Source organism: Gymnoscopelus microlampas, assembly GCF_963454915.1.
Source record: "Gymnoscopelus microlampas genome assembly, chromosome: 2".
NCBI lineage: Eukaryota > Metazoa > Chordata > Actinopteri > Myctophiformes > Myctophidae > Gymnoscopelus > Gymnoscopelus microlampas.
The window spans coordinates 19,158,951-19,172,481 of NC_139939.1; the positions used below are offsets into that span (position 1 = coordinate 19,158,951).

The 13,531-nt window shown below is 40.4% G+C and overlaps 1 protein-coding gene across 12 annotated transcripts in view; it reads right to left on the reverse strand.

Moving 5' to 3' along the window:
- pnpla6 (patatin-like phospholipase domain containing 6) overlaps positions 1-12,845 on the reverse strand; it is a 51,250-nt gene extending 38,405 nt beyond the window's left edge. For 8 of the 12 annotated variants that reach the window (XM_084080292.1, XM_084080298.1, XM_084080300.1 and 5 more), the window contains exons 1-6: positions 12,600-12,845; positions 5,522-5,610; positions 2,420-2,476; positions 1,640-1,727; positions 415-497; positions 25-116 (exon numbers count right to left, since the gene is read on the reverse strand). In XM_084080292.1, coding sequence (XP_083936418.1) covers positions 25-116; positions 415-497; positions 1,640-1,727; positions 2,420-2,476; positions 5,522-5,569 — 368 coding nt within the window. In that variant the 5' untranslated portion in view covers positions 5,570-5,610; positions 12,600-12,845. The remainder of the gene's footprint in view (positions 1-24; positions 117-414; positions 498-1,639; positions 1,728-2,419; positions 2,477-5,521; positions 5,611-12,599) is intronic. The other 4 variants (XM_084080290.1, XM_084080291.1, XM_084080299.1 and 1 more) reach the window with 1 other exon arrangement.
- Positions 12,846-13,531: the final 686 nt, after the last annotated feature.

Below are 13,531 nucleotides of genomic sequence, written 5' to 3' on the forward strand. Positions count from 1 at the left end.
TTCGACACAAGCTTGGTGCGTTACTTTTTGGCAATGTTGAGCATCTTCTGCTTCTTCTTTAGGCGTGGCCGAGAGGAGGACGACGTTCCCACCAGGGAGGAGGTTGACTGGGACACCTGCAAGGAACGTGGAAATAATGACACACAAGAACGACATGGGACTTAAGATACATTTTTAAAGGCATTTCCGATTGTACCCAGGGTTGAATTTGCTGGAGAGATGGGGGGAAAAATCGAACCCTGATATACCAAGTAGTCGACTCGATGGGAAAGATGGGGACGCAGGAAAGGACAGCAATAGACAAAAGCCACCAGTCATACTCAAAGCAAACTGTATCATAAGAAAATGACATACTGTACATCCCAGGCTGCTGAGCCACCAACACAAAGGACAGCTTCAGTTACTGTATCTCACCTTGCGCATGATCTTCCGCCCATAGAACATCACTTTGTCCCTCTTGCGAAAGCGGTATTTCGGTGCTTCCTGGGCCTCCAGGTCTGTGAAACACAGCGGAAATGATACAGTTTACAGTTAAGGCAATTAGCAGACGCTCTTAACTCATCCGCTGCCACTGACATAATAAACGTAATTATTCCCGTTTACCAACCCTGCCACAGACGTAAAAAACGTAATAATTAATTTTTCCCCCCAAAAAAAAAGGAGATATGATTTTTCGAAGGAAAAGACTCCCATCCACTTCCTTGTTAACTTAAAGCTTAAAAAATCTGTATCTCAGCTCCTGAGTACTTTTTTTTTTTCAATGAAAAATCTCTGGCAGTGGGCAAACGCGGCCAGCAATAAGTCTGGCAGTGGATGAGTTAATCCAGAAATTTACAGTAAGCAAGAACACAAGATAATACATCATAATACATCAAATGCATAAAAATGTGTCATCTATTAATACAGTAATACAGGGGTATTCAACTAGATTAGGCAGGGGGCCACAACTGTAAATTAACTTGGAGTCGGGGGCCACACAGCGCAAATGCACGCGCGCGCAGCGCGCGTGCATGTGCGCACACAATTTGCGCGCGTGCGCAAAGCGCACGAAATTTTTCGGGTCTAATTCGGGTCTAATTCGGGTCTAATTCGGTTCTATTTGACCAATATAAATCAACCTTTTTTCGGGTCTAATTCGGTCTAATTCGGTTCTATTTAAGGTTCTAAGTTAAGTTCCAATGAAAGATGGCCTTTCAAGAACTAATGAAGGATAAATAATTTGTACTGTTTTAACTTTGATAACATAAATCAAAGTTAAAATAAATAATAATTATGAAAATTAAAAAAAAAAAAAAATTTTTTTTTTTTTTTTTTTTTTTTGAATATGGCCAGGGGCCACAAGGAAGCTCCTCGCGGGCCGCACGTGGCCCGCGGGCCGCCAGTTGAATATCTATGCAGTAATACATAAGTAAACCAATAATCGAATAATAACTAATACATACGTAAAACCAAGAACCTATCATCAGCCTGTATTGAAACTATACATACTATGTCTACATAACATGCTATCTAAATTACATTTTAGCCTTTGCATAATCCTGATAGATTAGACTATGAACAAAGGGCTCTAATCAACTGACTAATCTTTCTGCCTGCAGCATCAGCTGTGCAGGAGATAATGAGGAAGTATTTCACTGACTTCGAAGCTGGATCCTGCGCAGGATGAAAAAGATGAGGATGGCAATGAGGACTATGGCGATGCCCGCGCCAATCACCATTCCCATCATCTAAAAATAGAGAGGCAAATAAGACGGGGGACAGAGATTCAGGTTTCAGTGCAAGCCTGTGAATGCAAATACGTATAGAGCTATAAGACCTAATAACTCAATAAGTGTCCATGTCTATCCCCATTCTGGGCCCAAATCTGTATTATAAGTCAGTAACTACCGTTATCATTAACCCATTGAGACCTGAAGCCGATTCTACATGTCTCCTAAATCTCAACAGTATTCTGAAAAACGTATGTTTCTATATCAGTGGTGCTCAAACTTTTTCATGTCAAGGACCCCCAAAATTGTATGCATTTGGCCACGGACCCCCATCAAAATATTTTGTTCCAGGGACCCCCAGAAGCAAAGATTTGAGTTAAAAATGTTCGCTTTAAAAGAATATATATTCAAATATTTGCAAATATTTTCACTATTTTTCAAAAATAGCAGATCTACAAGCTCATAGCGCGGCACTCGGTGCCGCGCTATGAGCTTGTATATCTGCTATTTTTGAATAGCTAAAGTGTAAAATAATGCTTTTTAGCTCAAATCTAAAAATGACACAATTCCAGGTCTTAATGGGTTAAGTAGCAAAATGTAGCAATAATTATTATTATCTTTAAACACACTTGACATCAACATTCTTGATGTGAAACCAACATGATTCTTGAAGTGACACATGTCACAATGACACACGCAGCACTACTCACCATGCTTGTGTGCAGCTCCTCCTCCACGAATGACTTGATGTTATCGAACCCCTGCTGCTGTAACAGAACACACAGCAACGCATCACTAAACTAGGCCTGTCACAATTATTACATAATCGTCCAATCGCAATTATTTGAGATAATCGCAATTGTTTTTGCATAATCGTCTCCATGTTGAAAGATTTTCACAAAGTTTCAAATATATTTAAAAAAGCAGAAATAGCAGCTCTACAAGCTTACAAGCTTGTAGATCAGTTTTTCTGCTTTTTTTACATGTATGAAAATGATCAAATATGTCAATGACTTCTTTGCATATTTCAGTTGTTTGTCAAAACCGCTCTGTGCAATTTTTTTATTAAGAAGCATAAAAGGCTTCATATGTTACAATAGTTCAACGCCAAACACACAATTAAAATCGTTAATCGCAATTATTTGAGTGACAATTAATCGTCAACTTAAATTTGTAATCGTGACAGCCCTATCACTAACCTGACCAGACAACTACAAGAACTGCTACTACTACATCTACACCAGAGGAGTTTGAGCGTGAGCCTCTTCATGGAAGGCCACGGCGTCAGTGAAGTGGAATAGAATGTGGGAATATTAAAGAGATTTGCCCTGGAAGCAGGAATGTTTGGCTGTGTCGGTGCAAGGCAAAGAAGAGGAGGGAAAGAGGAGTGACGTTTAGAGCCAAACCGATGGCGGATTTCTTTTTGGCGGGCCTAGTCCACCGGTTACAGATGTTTTGTAAAACAATGCAAAATTCTCTAATCAATTACAAACACTTGAGATTTAACTACAATTCATTTTATTTCAACCATTTAAGCCAAAGCCTCAAAATTCTAGCCTGGCATGGCCAAACAAACATCATCGCGTTGTGAGCTTGTAGATCTGCTATTTTCATAATAATAATAGATTTTTTTTGTTTCTTGTTTTCGGGACAGCGGGTCCTTGGCTAGTCTCGCGTTACCAGACTGTTGCCTCCCACAATTTTCAAATGTTTCCGGCATACAGTCTGGGACTCGGAAGCTCTGATCATGATTAGAATATAAACCGGATGTGGAGCCTCCTCTCCATTTCCGTTTTGTCTTTACAGTCGCGAAAATGTATCCTAATATAAATACAAATCATCTAAGTATACATAGCTTGCTGCTTAGCAGAAATGGAAATTAAAAAGTAGTGTAAGTGTAAAGATATTTTAAAATATATTTTCGTGAACGGAAGTGCCAGTTTCCTCTCTCGGATGTTGGGAGTTGTAGTTCCAGACTCTATATAGCAGAGATTGTGGAATAGTTGTCTGGCTACGCAAGACTAGTCCTTGGCACCAAATACTTGTTAATTTGGGGGTCCTTGACATGAAAATGTTTAAGCAACTACACTTTAGAAACAAGCACGAAAAAACGCAAGCCGCAACTACCAATATTTACAAGCTTAACAGAAAAACAAGCCCAAAGTCGCTTATAATAAGACAGACATGGCAACACTGCTTGAATCAGCGCTGTGTGAGAGCTGTCCGAGGTGGGGGTGGGGGGCATACAGTGGCATGGGAATGTGACCTCTCCTCTCTTAACTTATGCAATTCCTCAAATGCACCCTTCCATCCTGTTCCCTTTCACCATCTTGCAAACTTGCTGCCAGTGTAAATTATAAATACACACTTACACAGCCAATATAACTCCCTGCAACTCTATATCAGGGGGCTAACGGTAACACCAAAAACACAGTTCGGTTTGTATGTTGGGTTTTTTAAGTCCTGGTTTAGTTCAATTTTGGTACAGTAAGGAAGAAAAAGAATGTTGTTTAATTATTATGAACTTTTGTTAAAAGCAAACATCTGTAATAACAATTTAAATCAAACATCAAAAACCCTACAAAAAATGTAATATGTGAACATAAAATACTGCTGCAAACTATCAAGTTCTCAAATAATTAAAATGGAAAAAAGAAAAAAATCAATTAAAAAAAATGTATGCATAGCGGTATATACATTTCAATCGCTCTTTCCTTTCAAAGTGGGTTTAGGGTGCAATTGTAAGGACCTTAGCCCATCATGTAGGCAGCCAATATAAATGAGAAGCAACAGCTTGAAGCCCCGTTATCATTAATGCTCGATTCATACTCCATCATACGACGAGGTCGCTCATCAAACATTGCAGATCTACAAACTCACAATGTGTCGCATCATGGCAAGTTGGCAACCCGTTGTGAGCTTGTAATAAAAGTACAATGCTTGACTCACTTGATCAATACGACCTTTATCACTAAAACACAGTGATCTTCTTTCCTTATCAAGCAAGACGTATGACTCATGCAAGACTCTGAGATCAGGACATTTGTGTAGCTGCAATAATGGAATACAATGTGCACGCATGTGTGTGTGTGTGTGTGTGTGTGTGTGTGTGTGTGTGTGTGTGTGTGTGTGTGTGTGTGTGTGTGTGTGTGTGTGTGTGTGTGTGTGTGTGTGTGTGTGGGGGGGGGGGTGCAACTGAATACAGTATTATCTTCGTACAAAGTCAATAGGCTTTTAGTACTCTGGCTGGGAGCCCATCATAGATTGGTATGCTGTTATCAGCGGTTATTGATTGGAGCGTGGGAGGGGTAAAGGTGTAATATATCTCCAGCTGGAGTCTGGGGATATAATGATGAATAGCAGTGGGTGAACTGAATAGTCACTAGCATGTAAATATCACAGTCGAAGACACACACACACACACACACACACACACGATAATTCACAAGAAGACTTGAGAAAGTGCCTGGGAGTCTAGACGATTATGTGGGCGTGTTCAGTGTTTCTTGTATAAATTGATGGTACTCTGATATTACACACAGGCTTAGACCTGTTCACAAACTCAGTATGTGGCAGGGCTGAGTGGTAGAAATGATGCCCTCTTTGTTCTGGGGGGGGGGGGCATCTGTAAAAGCTGAAACACATGCCTGTTTTTCTTGGCAGGTGTGTTTATAGGAACCATGTGTTTTCTTTTTTTTCTCACCTTCTAAACTGTATTTGCTATTTGTTGTATCTATTCTGTGTTGTTTTGCTCGACTTCTGTGTTTAATCAGCATACAATTAAATGAAGTTAATCAAGCAGGTCTGCTAACCTCAGGGGAGTCTCCATGGACCTCTTGTTCCGAGGTGCTCTGTCCCATTCTATTTCCGTCTCTTCATAGGGATGGTCCATTAATGGCCACTAGGAACAAACAGGAAGGAAATAGTCATCATGTATGCAAGGGTTAAAAAAAAAACACAAGGCGGTTCAAACACGGACAAACGCAGAAGACAAATCTATGCTTCAGTGAAAGGGTGTCATGTGACATGCCACTTGACAAACGCACGGCAGCATTTAGGCTTAATGCACGTGCACTCATAGAAATGGCTCCAGGCCACTGCTAAACTGCTGAAGTCACTTGCTCATACAATGGTGCTGTAAGAGGAGACACCAAAGCTTAACAATTACGCTTGCCTTAGGAAGAGGGCTTTACGGGGTCTGTTTACCAAACCGTGCTTAAACCCACATTCAAACCATTCTCTTAAATCATTAAAAGCATTAAGAATGAAGTGGTTTCAACACCCCTTCCCCCCCTCCAGAAGCCAGAGACTGATGAAAATACACATGATTCAGGCTATGCATACAGTACCCAGATGGCCACTCATGGCCCTCGTTTCATCATCCATTCATCCTCCCTCTCCATTCTTATTCCCGAGAGATTATCCTCTTACCCTACTGCATCATTTGGGTTATTTCTCTGTGGATTTAGCACAAGAGAGGTCAGCACAATACTGACCTAAACAAGGTACAGTATTCTGCCCTGTAAGCAGTCTGCAAAACAAAATCAGGATCTTGCCGTTTGGGAATTGCTCAATCACTTAATGAAACTCAGAATCTTGCATTTGCACTGTGTAGCACAAATGTCAAATAACACAGGCCTCCTCACTAGGGTAAAAAAAAAAGTTATTTGTTTATTAAACATTATATAAAATACACATTTTTCAAATTGATTAGAACGTTTTTAATTTTGACAAAATATCAGTCAACAGACTCTCCAAAATCGGGATCGAACCCAAAAATCTGGCATCGGTTGGGCTCTACTCTTACTTAAATCAGAGTCTGAATAGCCCATCTCTCTCCCTTTTCTGTTCCTTTCATTTTCATTTCCTGGGTGATACGGAAACAAGACAGACAGGACAGAAAGGTAGATCAACTAAACAAGCTATGTCAAACTATCTAATCCCCACTTCCAATACTATTTACTTTCTATCCATCACTAGACATCCAGGAGAAATGGACAGAGCTCATTTTCAGCCTTGATTTATCCAAGGAAGGATTCAACCTTTTTCACTACCACCCTTCACATGCTCACAGCATCATATAATGTAGGCTACATCCATTGTTGGGAACTGTCCAGTCCAACCACAGGCTTCCATAGTTCCATCCAGAGTCACAGCACAGCATCTCACTGCCTGTCTCTGCCACTGTAGAGCGATTCAGCTGACACAGGCACGCCAATGAGACAACAGTCATTTACTGTGCTGTGCACACTGACAAACAAACACGGCTAGCATCACTTGGCTTGCTGGTGTCCACCCATTTCCCTCTCCTACTCTGATAAGAGTATTTTTGCACGGGTGTCGCACACCGAAAATAGCCGATCTTCAAACTCACAACGCCCTGGAAGGCGTTCCAGGGCGTTCGCAATTATTTGAGTGATAATTAATCGTCAACTTAATTTGTAATCGTGACAGCCCTATTCATGTGTTTTTTTTCTCCTTTGTGCGGATTGAAGCAACAGTGTGCCTGACTGCCTGTGGCCCCTGATGTGGCTCCTGTTGTGACTATTGCAACAAACTCTCAATCCCCAAAATGCATTTTGTCATTTCTTGGGACCAAACGTCAAGCCCTCCAGGAATGCGGAAGTGCAGTTCTCAAACCCAAGACGTAAAATGGGTGACCGCCAAAAAAACACTTCAAACGACGGAGGCGCGCCATCTAAAGCGTGCCAAGTGTTGCGAAGCTGACTCAGTGCCATTTGAGCTAATGTCCTGACACGGACAGATCGTAACTCATAGGCAACATGTGCCGTATTTGCCAGTGGTGGAAAAAGTACTCAAATGTTTTACTTAAGTAAAAGTATCAATACTGCGATGTGGAAGTAATCTGTTACAAGTAAAAGTCCAGAATTCAAAATTTAAGCAGTAAGTAAAAGAACAAAAGTATTGGTATCCAAAATGTACTTAAAGTACCAAAAGTTAAAAGTACCATTTTTGGAAAATAGCAGATCTACAAGCTCGCAACGCGTTGTGAGCTTGACTATTGACTATCGTTGACTATTGTCATGGCAGACCCCTGAACAGTGTGTGTGGCACGTTTAGTGGGGAGTTGAACAAACGGTGTGCCTGTAGCCCCCAGGGGCCCCCCCTAACGTGGTCCCTGGGCACCCCTAAAGGCCAGTCCACACCAATGCAACTCCTTGCAACTACTTCACAGTGATGCTTTGTTCAGCTTGTAGAGCTCACCTGCTCTTTTTGGTGTGCAACACCCGCACGCAACTCAGACAATATACATGCAAAGTAGACTTATTCACCGACTAGTGTGTAGCCTATAAACAAGTCAACTAGCACCAAACAGCCAGTACTCTGGCAGAAAATTGCCTATGACCAACACACAAAAGGATCATGTCAACCATACAGGAGTACTGTGACCTTTTGTGTTCTAGTAACAAACCCAAACATTGGAGTTTTTTTGGGGGGATATGCTATCAATATCAGTACTTAAAGAGAGCAAAATTAACCAACTTAGCCACCCAACAACTAGCCCATGATGTCTGATGATAAAATGTGGCATGACGGTATATGTATTTTTGTACCAGTTAACTTCTACAGTTTTTACCTTTTACAATTAAAAAATTGTGTGAGAGAGAGATCATCATCAACACAAGAAGGGAAATGCATGTGAAATATAGTTAGTGATGACTAGCCTATAACCTGGTTGCTGATTTACGCGGCACAGAGTGCCGTGTAAATCTTTGGTGCGCAAATCTTTGAATATATACATTTTTAAAAGCAAACATTGGATTTGTAACTCAAATCTTTGCTTCTGGGGGTCCCTGGAACTCGATATTTTTAGATGGGGGGGTCCGCGACCAAATACATATAATTTTAGGGGTCCTTGACATGAAAAGGTTTGAGCACCACTGATATAGCAATGTCATACATTTGTAGATGCATTCCCGGATTGAATGGGTTAAGCTACTATGCCTAGGCTATCTTATGTATCAACCATAGAGGCCAACTTGTTTGCTTGTGCTGTATAAATTAAAATATTTTTGCATAACGGCAACAAGTTGTGCGAGTTTATTTTGACTTTAATTTCATCCACTGTGGTCAGCACCCCCACAACACTGGTGTGACCTCCTCCCTTTGTTTGTTTGTCATCATACCATAATCTAACATCGGTCTCACAGCCTGCACATAATGCTGCAGAATAAATAAAAAAAAGAGAGACTGAAATGCAGTGTCATGTTACATTCTCAGTGTATCTGTTACCAAACAAACCAAAGATTAATGTTAAAAGATACACAAAAAGTATTCAAAAGGAGCCAACTCTTTAAAAAAAAAAGGGACAGTTATTTTGGGATCAAGTAGCAGCTCCTCTCAAAAGTTGGGAAATAGACCTTTAAACTTCTCCGATTGATGGCTGGTCTAAGAAAAGTACACAATGTAATTAAGCATGTATAAATACGGTATGCTAATTTCACTATTAGCAAAGAAATTAGATTAGCATATATAAAACAGCCATGCAGGTATGCATATTTCAGAAAAAGTGGTTGCATCCAAATTGTAAGGATTTCATGTAGGCCTACTTTGAAAATTTTAAAAGAGTGAAACGTATTAAACCAGTCTATGGAAAGGGTTTATTCCCTACTTTTGAGGGGAAAGCATCCCAGTCTATAAGCTCACCATTCAAGAAAATACAAACATTTTGTCTGATACCGAGTAAGTAAGATAACTAGACAACCTTTACACATCAGGTTCAATAGCATGAAACATTGGTCTTGGTGTCCAAAGCATGTTTGTAACGCCGCAACAATAATGTTTGATTATCAATTAAAATACGTTATAGTCATGTTAAAAGGCAAAAACACAATTGAGCTGCTTTTTTAATGTTTTAAAAGACAAAAACAAGCAACAAGGCCACTGCAAGTTCACACTGTGTGTCTGGGGTCATGACCGTTTACCACTCAAGTAAGTTATTTACCACTCATTAGATAAGATAGCAATGGCATAGTCCTTATTTGATCCCTGGAGGGAAATTGTGTTCATGCAGTCGATCAAAATGGAAGGCTTGACGAATCCCGCATAAACTGAGATTTTTCTCCCCCCTCCTACCATTTCAGAGATCAAACATTCTCTGGTTCAACCCTTTCTATACTCTCTCTCATTTCTCTGTGCTTTGCTGATGAGTGCTACCGTGACCATTGTCCTAGAAAGGGAACACAACATTCTGTACAATGATGTAAACACAACTCAGCACTCAGCAGAGACCTATGCTTACAGAGACAGTGGTATAGATACATAAATAGCACAGTATCATGCGGTGATCACTTCTGTATTCTTATTGTATTCTTACTTACAGTATAATTGGTTATTATCGTGTGGAGTTTAAACTTTAAACAAAAAAGGATATTGAAGGATATTGCCCTTGCTTGTCAACTCAGTTTTCTCTAACAAAAAGCCCAGGCCTACTTTAGCCAAACTCCAGCTTGGGCTGGTCTCACAGGCTGCAGTGGCTCCGTATTCCTATTGTCCTTCTATAAACAATGAAGCCAGTGTTGACATCCCCTGTCTAGGCACAGACCCACTCACTAAGGAGAGACACACAGGACCGGTACCAACATAAAATACTGTAGGACTGTCTTCAATTAATACACACGAGGACGAAGGGATTCACACCAGTAAAAAATATCTGCATAGGCCTATGTTTTATGGGTTTAACGCATTAAAGGAGAATTTTGGACTAAGGTTTTCTTCCCTTTTCTATGATGTTATGATATCTTAGGTAGGATGAATGGTACAGTAGAAAAATGTCATAACTCCATCCCGGGTCTGCCACAGCTTAAAACGTGTGCGGATATGCCTTGCGTTAGATCACGTATTTTAATAGCTTTTTTCCCCTTTTTTTTGTGAGATCTGACGTTCATAGTGACATAACACTATGCAACCGAAAAGAAAAAAAAACGGAAGTCTCGCTACACGAGATTGAAATATCGAGATTTCAATCTCGTCTAGCAAGACTTCCTTTTTCTTTTTTTTTGCAGTCACTATGAACGTCAGATCTCACAAAAAAAAAGGGGGAAAAACTATTAAAATACGTGATAGAAAAGGTAAGAAAACCTTAGTCCAAAAATCTCCTTTAACACCTGAGGCCGATTCTACAAATGACTTCTAGATGTTGCTATATCAGAGTGGTTCTCAAACTTTTTCATGTCAAGGACACCCCAAAATGATATGTATTTGGCCTTGGACCCCTTGGACCCCCTCCCCCCCTTCCTTCTTTGGCTATTTTTGAATAGCCAAAAGAAATCTAATATTACATGGATGCTTTCCCGGTCTTAATGGTTGAAACCATGCTCAGAGTCAGGCCAAATTTGTATATCGATTTATCATGGTATGATTGAACTTCACATGTGTTTGCACTATAGCACACATATGTTGATTCTCTTTGCAGTGTGCAAAGGAACATTTTGTAGCCTATAATGTTTGGATGAGGAATGTTTCGGGTGACAGTGGCAGAGGAAAGACACTTGGCTGCAGCATGTGCTATACTCTCTCAACACAAGCTTGCAGAAATTTAGAGAGACGAAACCAGAGAAGAAGAACAAGACGGACCAACCATAACCTTTGCCCCTGAAAAGTCATAGCCAAAACATGCAGAGCCAATTATGTCACAGTTCACACAGCAAAGAGAGGTCATATCAGTTACAAATGAAATGACACTAAAAGACACAATACTAATGACAGTCAGTGTGTGTGTTTTTTTATACATGTAGCTGAAAGTCTACAAATGGAACCAAAGGGTTCCATTTTGTTCCAATTGTACACTGTCAAGAGTTAAAAGACTGATGATGTTACTGTGTAGACCAGTGGTTCTCAACCTGTGGGTCGGGACCCCCAGGGGGGGGGGGGGGTACCACAGGACTTTGGTGGGGGTCCCCAGATAACAGTCAAGTGACAATTTAAGGACTTCAATAATTAAAATAAAATAAAAAAGGGGGTGGGCAATACTGCATCAAAAGTAATCAACAAACTATACAATAAAAACCGGTCAAACTTTGGCCAAATTGTCAAATAATATTATAAATATAATATGATAATAAAAATGGTGAAAATAGCTGATCTACAATGTTATCTGTGGGAACTGAGTGAAACTAAATGGAATACCTCAACTCCTACAATTCCAAGTGCTTATCAGGGTTGGGGGGTCTCCACTGCCCAATAGGATTATTTTGGGGGGGTCACGGTTGAGAACCACTGGAGTAGACAGAGCACCAATCTGTTCATATTATCTGCACAAACACACTGGTCTGACGCAGCAGGGCAGACGTTAGTCCTACAGCACAGACACTAGACTACAGGCCAAACTGGGTTACATTTAATAGAGCTCTTCCACCACCAGGATGAATACGAATAGTATCGTTAATAAGCTTTAGCATTGGGTTATAATGGGTTAAAAACATAACAAATACAGAGCCCGATTCCCCTCCAGTTCTAGAGAGAGGCACATCTCTTCATCTCAAAAAGAACGTTATGGTTATGAGCTGTTCCGGAGGAGGAACAGGGTGATGCTCTACCAACAACACTGGGCTAACGGTAGCTAAAGATGACGTTATGCTAATGGTTGTTTACAACAGCAGGAGGGACAGTTAGATTATGATGTGAATTACAAAACACAAATACAACTCGATGACAAACGATGAAAGATGAATGAAGCTTTTCTCTCTTGTCATTATGACCTCCGCACAGGACTTGATTTAATCCCTCCTCTAGCCATTGTACGCATCACCACCTCTCTGACAGTCACACTACTAGAACATTTACACACGTCACATGTATTATGGCATTGTTTTGGATTTATTAGAGATAAATGCACACCTAGAATACATATTATATATAATATCTTACCTGATCAGTTTGACGCCGGCGACCGTTACTCCAACAAGAGATAAAATCATGTTTGACGAACCCGATCGCCTGTCGTTACCATAGTAATAATAGTTCAATTGATCGCGATCGTCTGTGACAATCGCACTGCGGTCCAACGAGAGCCCTGGTAGAACTGTGTCACATGTATTGCGACGTTTTAGTGATAAATGGCGCGTTGTAAATCCACATAACCTTACCTGATCTGTGGAACTATCCGGTCAAACAACAGGAAATCACGTTCGACCAAACTCCGCCCACTTTTTTAATTCCACAAGAACCCCGACAAGTGTTGCCAGATTTTGTGAGAGAGATAAGCAACCAAGTCTATGAAAACAAGCCCAAAAGAAGCCCACTGCTAGAACCACATTTTGGAAATAGCCGATCTACAAGCTGAGCTTCAAGATCGGCTATTTTCAAAAAGATCTGAAATAAGAAGTGAAATATTTGGAAAGTATTTGAAAGTTGTTTTTTTCAGATGGGGGTATGCAGAGAAATACATTAATTTGTGCGTCCTTAACATGCAAATGCTTGAGAACTGGTTTTAAAAAATACAAAATTGGAAGCAACTTAAGCAAGTGTAAATAATTACACTTGCTTCCAATAACTACACTAGAAACAAGCCCAAAAAAAACACCTACCCGCAACTTCCAATATTTACAAGCACCTTTACAGAAAAACAATCCCAAAGTCGCTTATAATAAGCAGACATGGCAACACTGACTCTGACCAATCACAGCACGAGAGTGAAAGCCAATGGAAATGTACAAGTGAAAGCTTGTGGTCACAGAGCCCTCCCAGTTTTATGCAAATGTTAATCCAGTAGCCAATAACCGTCGAGGGGGAGCTCTTAGTGAAAGCCATGATTGACAGGTACCCCTACGAATAGATATGCAGTTTATGTATTTCTATTA